The sequence below is a fragment of the Anneissia japonica genome, unplaced genomic scaffold, assembly GCF_011630105.1.
Source record: "Anneissia japonica isolate Jap-2015-1 unplaced genomic scaffold, ASM1163010v1 scaffold288005_len623695_cov211, whole genome shotgun sequence".
Taxonomy (NCBI): Eukaryota; Metazoa; Echinodermata; class Crinoidea; order Comatulida; family Comatulidae; genus Anneissia; species Anneissia japonica.
This window is the reverse complement of record NW_022701263.1, coordinates 494,163-505,681: the sequence shown is the minus strand read 5'-3', so window position 1 is coordinate 505,681 and position 11,519 is coordinate 494,163. Positions and strand designations below refer to the sequence as shown.

General features: G+C 34.7%; 1 protein-coding gene across 1 annotated transcript; it reads right to left on the bottom strand.

Moving 5' to 3' along the window:
• Positions 1-1,585: 1,585 nt before the first annotated feature.
• LOC117103521 (myosin light chain 3, skeletal muscle isoform-like) lies at positions 1,586-5,758 on the bottom strand. The gene is made up of 6 exons (XM_033244093.1): positions 5,638-5,758; positions 4,734-4,773; positions 3,961-4,104; positions 3,460-3,624; positions 3,090-3,167; positions 1,586-2,532 (listed from the first exon to the last, which is right to left on the bottom strand). Exons 1-6 carry the CDS (start codon positions 5,638-5,640, stop codon positions 2,495-2,497), a joined length of 468 nt encoding a protein of 155 aa, XP_033099984.1. The 5' UTR covers positions 5,641-5,758; the 3' UTR covers positions 1,586-2,494.
• Between the last annotated feature and the right edge of the window lie 5,761 nt (positions 5,759-11,519).

Here is an 11,519-nt window from a genome sequence, read left to right as displayed (position 1 = left end):
TACATATAGTGCCTATGTGTAAATGCTCTCAACTGCAATATGAAAATTGTTTTTTATATCCTTCAGATCCAGCACTGTCGGCGATGTATATTTTTACGGGCATCATTGTACTTCTCTCTATATGCTTATTCTTTTGCGTGTGTTGTTGTAAACGTGGTGGAAATACTCAACTAGCAGCCACGAGTCGCATTAGGACGATTTCCGGCGGAGATAATATTGGCCTTTCTCCACATTCACCTTTGCCTCAAGACAGCTTTTCCCCGCCGTCGTACTCAACAGCCGTCCGCCCGGACCATTCGTGGACCGACGATAATGTTACACATTTGTCGAACTCAACACTTCCACAGTCTCCTCCGTCATATGATGAGGTCTTGAAGGACAAGGGTCAGCACATACAAGATGTCCAACCGACAGGTCGACAGAGACCTACATTGAGGTTGATTATACCGGACGATCATAATATTCCAACAGATTTAGAAGGATCAGAAGGGCACACAAATTTAGGTCTACAATCTGAATAAAAATAATACTAATTTATAATTAATTTTATTTTCCTCACACGAGATGGTAGTTAACTAAACAACATATGACGAGGTTCCCTGGCGAGAAGCAAATTGAATGTTCTTAATAGAACTATTGAGTTTGTCACAACAGCACTAATTACATAGTCAGTCAATAAATAAATAAATAAATAAATAAATAAATAAATAAATATATCTATCAATCAACAAAGAATATGTCTTAATGTGCTCTTAAAGAAATTTTGAAACGGCCTATAGATTTAAAATAGAAAAAAAAAAACAATATTAAAATTATTACCTTTTAACTGAAAATTCGAACGAGTACAATAACAGAATTATTACCCTTAAATTTCTGGTTAAAAATATTTGTAATAATAATAGTGCGCATTTGTATAGTGCCATCCATCAAACAAGCCGCGTCGCTCATGGCGATAAATGCGTGGACTCGTTCACCTCTAGTCTCTCTCGACAGGGGCTGTCTGTACCAGTAGACCGGGGTATCCATCTACTCGTCTCGAATGTTAAAACTGATTTGTTTTCGCACTGTGAAGTATTGAAAGTAACTTACTTGGTTCGTTTAAAGTTTTATTTTAAGTGTTTGAGGTTTTATTTAATTGAATCTTTGGATGACAGTATATCCTCTCAGCAGATTTAGGTATGTAAATCAGTATAAACGGAATTGAAAGTTGTTTTTTTTTCATTTTCATTTAGTTGATAACATTTTGTGATTAATGAATACTACCCTTTTCATCAATATTTTATCGGTCACATTGAAAAATACATTTGAATTCAAGTGCGCACAAGCGGAACCTGTTAAATGTTTGCAATGTTTTGTACATACAGTATATTTAATAATATAATAAGGCTTATAATAAGTATAAATATTGTTTGATTTAATATAAATCATTATATGTATATTTTTTTGTAAGAAAAGGAACTCTGTAGACCTAAAATTATTGATGTACATGCGTCACTAGAGGGTGTGGCGAAATTTATGTTTTTAAGAATAATAGAAGATATTCAAAATTAAAATAGTAAAAAAAAAAACAGATAATCAAAATGACTTGTTGTACCATGTTGTCATTTATTACTATCAGTGGCGAATCCAGCAATTCGAAATAGAGGGGCCCAAGGAAGGACTTTAACAGACAGAATGTCAATACTAATTTATGATTATGGCAACTCTGGATGGTCGGAAATGGCACTCTCAGACTTAAATTGTATTTTATTTTTTTACTACATTTGTTTTATAATTTTGAAACAAGTATCACATACATCCCGGGTGCTGAAGTGTTTGATGATGTGGCTTGATGGTTACGATACTTGATTTTTTAATCTCAAACGCACGTTGAGAGTCGCACCAACCGCTATTAAGTTCAAACTGTTAAGATTTCAACGATGAGAAAAAAAAATAGTGCTGAAAGTAGACAGATTCATCACTCAAATTCATTGTATGAGATAATTTAATGCCAACTAACTTGACAAAGAACATCTTTTTGTTCCAGATGGTATAAAAAATAATTCCGAAGTGAAATAGACTGCTTGATCCTGGTTGATAACCAAAAGTTTAATAAAAAGAGAAAAAACTATTTATAGTATTTAAAATATGAACGAAGCGGTCGGTATGAGGACTACGAAAGTTGCTAAATTTATTAAAAATGCAGTTCACCTTGAATAAATGCATAGCTTCTACTATATTAATCTATACACTGCATATACAAAAGTGCTATAAATAGATTGCACCAAGCATTTCTGCTGATTCCCACCGTTGCCTGTTGAACATAACGTTATAAACTGAAGAGGGCATTACTATCGACAGCTCAAAGATACCGCTTCTTGTATATAATATTAATAAACTTTTCATAATTATTTCTTTAGTAATACAGATCTTCTTGTTGTTGGAAAACGTATTGTATATTGTTTTTAAAAATGTCTTTAGCCCACTGGTCACTGATTTTTGAACGATGATACGTTTATTCTGGCATTGGAGCTATCACTCTGTTTATAAAGTCTGAAAATAAAGAATCAAAATTGTAATAACAATAAAAAGTTTTTTCGTCATGTTTGCACACGCATACCCACACTTTGAGGTAGACAATAGACTTCGTATTTCTCCTTAGAAACAACCGAACACTTCCAGGGTATGAGAGAACGTTCTCTTTTAACTTCTTAATAACAAAAGGAATAATACGGTGCGGAGAACACACTGTAATCGTAATAAAGGAGTATCACTTAATGCAAAAATTAAGAGATATTAAAGAAAGGTAGAAACCAAGAAGTCGGCTAAACGTATTCCTGAGTGTAGAATAATGCGTTCTGATTGGTCGGCTCTTACATTGATTGAACTGGCGTCGCTAGCACTGTTATACAGCAAGAATGAAGGTTTACTAACTTCAACTCCACTGCAGTTTATGGTGAAGGATTAGACCAGGTGTAACAGCGTATGAGATGGCCTATTAGCAACATTAAGGGAAAATATAATTCTGTCACTACCAAAATGAGCATTTTATGCCTGCCAAATTCTTTTGGGGATGGGGGTGTCAGGGAAAAGCAACAAAATTGACCAACCTTCATAACTGATTTCACCTTCAGAGTTCTCTAAGCCAGCAAGTAAACACTCAACTTCTTCGTCCTTTAGTTTCTCACCTGAAAATTATCGTCCGATACCGATGACGTTATATTGGTAATATAATATAATACAATAATTACAATTTCAGTGCATGCATAGAGACCTCCAAGTCAGCCTAACTGAATATTATTATTGTTATTAATTGTTATCATCATATATTCGGCATCACATCATGAAAAAAAAAATACCAACGATTACTTCTCTTCATTGTATTGGTTAGAGTGGTAGAATCGTAATTATTTTACAGTGAATTGTTAGGCGGGAAACTATTCAGACAAATCTCATTGGAGCATTGTCCGACAACCTTACCGAGTGATGTGAGGATTCGGCGCAACTCAGCTCCTGTGATGATGCCGTTACCTTCCTTGTCAAATACACGCATACACTCCATGTAATCCTCGGCAACACCCTGGTCTTTGCTCTTTGCCAAATCTTGGAGCTGTGCCAAGAAATCCTCGAATGTTATGCGGGTATCTTGCAAAGTAATGGAAAACAGTCATGATATATATATACCCCCAAATTAAAGACCACCTTCTGTGGTTCTATAACAAAATGTATTTTATCTTTATTATTCTCATTAGTGCCAACAACCAATAAAGACCATGCAAACGCCGGTCCCAAAAGTGTTTTTAAGTTAAAACCCGCAGACACATTGTCTAGGTTCTTTAGGATGCAGCGGGAGTAGCTGCTGATCCCCATTAGGGCTGCACCCTTACACATCGCCGGAAAATGTCAGACCTCGGTCGGACCATACTGGATACAGGCCTCAGTTTTTCCAAACTATTTTTTATGTTCAAAATCAAAACTCACCCTCATCAGCTTCTTTTCCAATCACTTTATTTATGTCTGCAAGGGTTGGGTTCATTCCAAGTGAGCGGGCGATGTCACCAACTACCAAGGCTGACACTTTGTTATCACCGACGGTGTCAAAAAGTACAAAGCACTCGCGGTACTCTGCAATAAAAAACGGAACAGTCAATATCAGCAACCGGAATTTGTCGAGGCTATACCGAAATTTACCGACACTATAGCCAACTTTGCCGAGCTATATACTAAATAAATGTCTTCTTCTGTCGGTTAATTTTGAATACAATAATTCATTAGCTTACACAGACTACAGACTCATTAAATATTTCCAGGCATTATTTTAAATCATTCCATCATCTAAATCACAATTGTCATGTAAACACGTCAGCTGGCCATATAATATGATTCGATTGGATTTATTGGGAAAAAAAAATTAAAAACAGAATCCACACTGTAAACTTTGCATTTTGATAATTCATACTCAAATAAGATAGGTAGTTCTAAAGAACGTAGGCCTTATGTATAAAAAATGAGTTTCATCCGTCTAATTCCAGATTGATAATTAGCTAAGGATTGACAACTGATCTTCAATATCAATAACAGTTAACGCAAGACGAATTATTTCCAAATATAGTAACGGTAATAGAGCCAGTAGGCTATGTTGACCATGATAGCTAATACTAGGCGCGCGCTCTTAACCAATCAGCGACATGCAAAAAATACTAACTACCCAAAACAAGCACGGGGCGATGAAAAGTTAAAAATCAGCGACCTACCTTCTTTCATGTCCTCATAAAAGTTGAAAGGTAATGATCCCTGTGGGGAAAATAACAATTATGACAAAGGCTGTACACTCGTCGACGTCACGGTACTAAATGTTAAACTTAGGTTTGATGAATGAACTTTACTAGAAATTAACCTTTAAAAACTAAATTCATTATAGCATACCTATTGCCTTATATTTTTCGATATAAGATTTACATACATTCAATGGACAAATAAATGTGTGCATAAACTTACAAACAAGCAATTAAAATTAGGTAAAGTTTAATTAGAATGACGTAAGCCTAGTTCACACTGAGCAACATAGACGATTTCACCTAAAAATGAGCGCAATAACGCTACTATATGCCCAGTATAGTTGCTTGCTCTAGTGTGAACCTGCCCTAACAAGGGCTAGTTTTAAAATAGTATGTAAACTAGAGTAAAGACAAATGTTTAGAGGCTACCAATATAATCGTCTTGATGTATGGCCAATAATGTATAGGCCAGTATATAATTGTACCAATTTAGAAACACTTTAGTACATGTACTTTTATATAAACCTAACACTATTGCTATTATATATATATATATATATATATATATATANNNTAATTTGTAAGTATTAGTACGATAATTGGTCAGTTTATAATATACGAAAGGAAGCTATTTTTAAGTTGTAAACAAAATTGTTTCAGTTGTTTCATAAATTTAAAACGGTTACACAGTCATGTGGATGATATATTTTCGAAATTAACTATGTTTATAATAAACTATCTAATATTAGTAATAACAAATACTGTATAAGTAAACAAGGCGCATTAGGCCAATAGTTCGAAAAGAAATCTAAAGAAAAAAACAAAAAATCCTGAAAACAAACAGTAATAGCCTATACAGAATATGGCATATTGTACTTACCATTTTTTCTGATGTTCTTTACAAAACAAATCTAAAAAAATCCCACAAGCTTCAGTACTCCAGCCAAGGACCCGACTAACAGAAAGAGCAACTCACCAAGTACAGGCCAACAACTATCACAGTCGGGAGTGAGCTGATGACGTCAGAAGGATGTTAGCAATGTACGGAATTCGGCAGCGTGCCCGGGAATGTCCCGTTATGGAATAGGCGAACCCTGGGACATGCTCGGTCGTGTTGTAGCATCCGATAATGAATGTGCGTTAGATTGATTGATTAGTTATTTTCTAGCGATCGTAATTTTGACAGATCCGTTTAATGACGACTTATTTTCCAAAATTCCCGAACAATTTTTTATGATCGTACATATGATTTCATCAACAAACATAATATACTTTATTGTAAACAATTTGGTTTCCGTAAACATCTATTCTACATCATATACCTTAATTTATATTATTAACAAAATTTCAGATTCAGTCGAAAATAAAGTCATTTCTGGTGGAGTATCTTTCCAAGGCATTTGATAGGCCTACCGTTAACAACGACATCCTTATCTCCAAACTTTTTAATTATGGTATCTACGGAACCTCCCTCGACCTATTTATTAAAAGATAATCTTAGTATTATCGGTATCAAAATTTAACATTTTACCTTTATTTATGCCGATGATACTACTATCTTCTATTCTGATCATAACCATGATTCTCTTTTAGCTTTTATTAATCATGAACTGAAAAAGTATAGCGGAATACTTTCATGTTAACTTTCTATTAATAGGCCTACAGTACTAAGAAATGCACAAAATAAGACGCGATGATCTTGAATTAAATAAAATCGGAGACCAATTTATCTCCGGTGTTGAACACACTAAATTTGTAGGCGTTTACTATCGACCATGAATTTAATTTTAAAAAGCAACATTTATACTTCTCTTGTCCTCTCTTTTATTAGATATGTTAACATTGTTGGGCCAATAATTACTATTCTAATCATATCTCAAATTCACAAACTCCAAAAGAAAGTCATTCGTATAATTTCTGGCACCCCTCCTCTTGCTCATTATGATAATTTTTTTCTCTGATTTAAATTGATTAACTATTTATCATATTAATACATTATAGCAATGCATCTTAATTTTTTAAGCATCAATTTCCTTCTACCATCCAATTTTGTTCTTTTTTTTTCAGAACTCTGATTTGCATACATATAACACACACAAGAATTCGTAATAATCTTCGTCTTCCTCAACCTTTACTTTTCTTCAACATAATATACGGTACGTTATAGCTGAATTTAATACGGTACGTTATAGCTGAATTTAATGAGCTCCCGATTGAAATCACCTTGGTCTCCTCCAGGAAAACTTTCTCTAGTAAAGCCAAACAACTTTTTTTTTTAAATCAAAATATTTACTTTTATTATAATTTTATCCATTTATATCTTTCATATTATTATATGATGATTGCATTATTTTCTTCCGCTGTACGTTTTTTTTTATTTTGTTGTATGTGTCTGTGCGTGCGTTTGTCTCTTCTGTCTTTTTTTCCCGGAAGTTTTGCCTACAGATTTGATATTATTCAGGGCACGCTCGCCACAAGAGTGTCAAGTGAGAATTCTTTTCGTTTCTTTACTTGGCGTTTCTTTTTGAACACTGCCCTCTTCCTTTTAATCAGATTCCTTGCCATTTTTGTTATCTTTTGAGCTTTTTTAATTTGAAAATCCTGATTTTATTTTTTTTAATTGTTTGATTTGATTTGGAAGAAATAAATGTTTATTTGAATTGAATGAATGGTTTTCGCTTTTTGAATGCAGACTCAAAAACTTCAAATTCACTCAGCCATAATACATTTCCCCAAAACCTCAATATATTTTGATATACATCGAACTGTGTAGCCCTATCAGGGGTGAACTGTGATTCAAATACAGTGCACTCACCAATTCTAGACCTCTCTAATTCGAGATCTAAGGCGCAAGTAACAGTCTTCAACATTATAACACAAAAGCTAGCCATCTAATTGGAGACCAACCCCGAGACCACCCCATATTTTCAGGGCCCAAAGGTGGTCTCGAATTGGAGGGCGAACTGTAGCTACCGGTCGAGTAAATCTAGGAGCGCTTTTGCCAGAGGGATCGCGCTGGCTTTTAATATGAAGTATTAGTATTTCTGAGAACTTTAGACGCATATTTACATGAGGCGAGTAGGCCTACTATTTAATATATTATGATTCATTCAGTGTTAATATTTCTACTGTTATTTCTAAAAACGGCGCCATACCCCAAAGGCGCATCAGTCCGACGACGGAGTACTGTATTAGTCTCAGACCTACCATGCTGGACCTACTATTACGGCGAACAGGTCAAATTCAGCTGAATAAGCACTAAATCAGATAGGTCTATTAAAAAAAGGAAAAAAGAACATTTAACATCTACACATATGTAGCTATCATTTTAAAGTTTGTACTTTGATATTGATATTTCTTTTTCGTTTTAATGTCCCTAAGCATAACACATTTCTGTATATTTATGTATGAATCAATAAAAGTTCTTGAAGCGTCATAATTCGTGTTATTGTGCTTTTCTTAATTGGTTTCTGGAGTATATGTCACGGAGACAGCAACAAGAGTATTGTATTGCAAAAGCTCATGAATGTTTCGTAGTAGCTGATGTTCGTACGTAGTGACATTCCCAAGGTGTGGTGCATATATGACTTAAGCTGGACACTCACTGCGTCGTCCATCGCACGACGAATCTAACTCCCCTGTCTGTCAATTGTCGTCCGAACGGATAGACTTAAAAACGATCCGTTGCGCGTCCGTCGACGCGTTGCGTTCTTCATATATTCGCACCCGCCAACGACCGTCGCTCGCAGCGAGTGCCCGCCTTTACATAAAAGGAACAGTTAAAAGCAAATAAACCAATGTTCTACTTTCAAGTATGATCTGAGGCATTATAGGCCTAGTTATAGTCTCAGATATGAATATCAAGGAAGACCACGCACCACTCTACAAGTCACTCTCTCCAATGACCTCGTCACTATTATTTTGTCCCTCATCACCTCTGCCACCAAGGCTCAACAATTTCACTCAGAGACACTGCACAAGACAGAAAAGAAATGGAAACAAAATAATCAGAGAAAAGCAAAAACATTCAAGGCGGGGAAGTCAAGCAACTACCTGGCAGATATATGAGTAACTTTATGTTATTTTTTCTTCTTTAGTGTAGGCCTAGTTAATACTGAGAGTTATGACCATTAAATCTGCAACTAGTACTTTAGACAGATGCGCGCGAATGGTAACAAACGATGAGAAGAGCTTTTTTAAAAAATGGTCATCGGTGCTTCCGAGTAGAATGGCGAGCGTGAGATAAATTCAATGGTGTTATTGATCCGAAAGTTGTTTTAATAATGTTTTTAATTAGTAGAGAGGAATCTTGTTGAAGAAATTCAGAAGCACACTGTCAAACTGCTGTATCCGTGATTTGCCGTCCCTGGTAGATTAAAGGCTCAGAAATCTGCCAGCAATAGCTTAGTAGATTTGATTCATTATAAATGGCTTGGATAATGTTCGAATAGATTCATTGTTCTAACTCGGATAGAGATGTTACAATTTCCTACACATAATTTATATGGACAAAAACAAATTATCTGAAATTCTAATACAGTACGTTTATAAATACTGTACCCTTGAAGCCATATTTCCTTGAAAGTTTAGTCCTTTACACAAACTGTCATTTTTGTCACGTCAAAAGAGGTTTCTAAACACAGTAAATTATGAAATATATTCGGCTTGATTTCAACTAATACAGCGATGCTAATACTGTACTTTTCGTACGTTTAGTTTGCATTGTGTAAAGTAATATTAGCATACCTCTCAGAAGCTAGAAAAATAATGTGGACACAAATAATCTTTTCGTAATAATTTAATCCATTTACACATTGCACACGAATGATACAAGACCAAGTGTCTCCCAGTTCGGCAATTGCATATTACAGAACACACTATGCAGCAACGCTGAGAAAGTTTGGCATAGACAAAACGCTTCATCCAAATTCTATTCTTAACAAACAGATGATGTGGAGGTTTAAGGCATTGTATTCGTCACTTGGTTCTTGTCTTTGCTGTGGAAAGCGTTCGAAACTCGTTTGTTCCCAACATACGTGCGTTTATGCACTACCCAATTGGTTGTTTACCTGTTAATAAGGGACCGTCGATTAGAAACATTGATCGCGTCGACATTTCGAACAATCTACACAGCAGGGTTTTGAACTAAGTGGCAAAGAATGTTACTCTGTTATACTGTCCTCTACTGAAATAAACTATATAAAAAAACGGGTCCGTCAATATACAATACAGGGCATAGAAAGGACGTAGACGTGAAGAAATCGTCAAAAAGCGGTGGCGGATCAAGTATGTATGTCAGATCACCGATTGTAAGCCAAGCGATCTTGTCTTAAATAAAGCAAATACATCCAGCTAACCACCGCCAGATATTGCAATCCGCCGACTTTTTTCGTCTGTTAGTGGCCATCCGGTCGTTCAACTTTACTAAATCTAACGTTTTAATACATAAAATATGGCTCATTGTCTATCTCATGGTGGAGAAGTCTAAATAATGGATTCGTCGCCAACACAAACCTTTTATAGTACATGTTGTGGCACAGCCACTTTTGAACACGATAGCACGCGTGTGAACTGTGGCATAACTGACTAGATGGTGGGTGTCGCCATCGAATCGCATTACGTTACGGTATCTAACACATCACTAGTTAAAATTCAACAAAAATCCTACAAGGCCATCAAAATCATAACAATACCAAATGGACGAATATAAACACTCTTTTCAATTATAGAAAAAAAACTGTTTATATTATTTTACACTCTGATATAAACTAGACGACATGAATAGCGTAACAAGAAGAAACGGATACGCATATAGAAAAAGTAAATAATAACACGTGTAATAATATTAATAATATGTATGTTCTGTTTCTACAGATTGTACAGTGAATAAACGATCGTCTACAGTTAGCAGGGCCAACAAAAAAAAATGTTGGCACTTGGCTGTACATATACCAGCAAAGTACATTTAAAAAAACTATTTAAACAATGAATTTTTCGTATAAACATTATAATTAATGTAATAAAATAAGGAAATCAAACTGTAAAAACAAGCTACTACATTGGCATATTGCATAATCATGGACAGTTGACCAGCTCATTGTGAAATGATGGTTAATGGAAATACGATAGACATAAAAAAACAACACAAGAAACTAAATAAAATATGACAACTGCTGTCCCAAAACCATTTCAAATAAATCTTCACACATTATCTAGAATAGGAATTCAATGGGAATAAAATTACAATGGTTTGAAGATTGCCAGACAGAATTAATAAGTATATCTATCATAATCATAAAACTTAAATAGAACTGATTGCTTCTTCAAATATTAGCGAATACAAGTACCTTAGCCAATACATACCATGCTCACGCCACTCTCCATCAGACACACACACACACATTATATATATATATATATATATATATATATATATATATATATATATATCACTTAAAATCTGCAATATTATCAGAGTATTAAATCAATAGAAAATAAATTAAAGTTCTAATCAAATACTTGAGAAGTCTGTCAACGATGAGAATGTTGCAGTGGCTACTAATTAAACAAATAAACATTTTATTTCTTACCATACAATCAACCAATCACAGACGAGTGAAAGAAGACGGAATAAGTAACCACAGACAGAAAGCAGCATACATCCATTAGCCTCACACTACTTCTTGTACTTCCTACATATAGTTTACACACAAGGCTGGTTATTATCCCCTCAATGTTAAAAAAAATATAAAAAATGCTCCC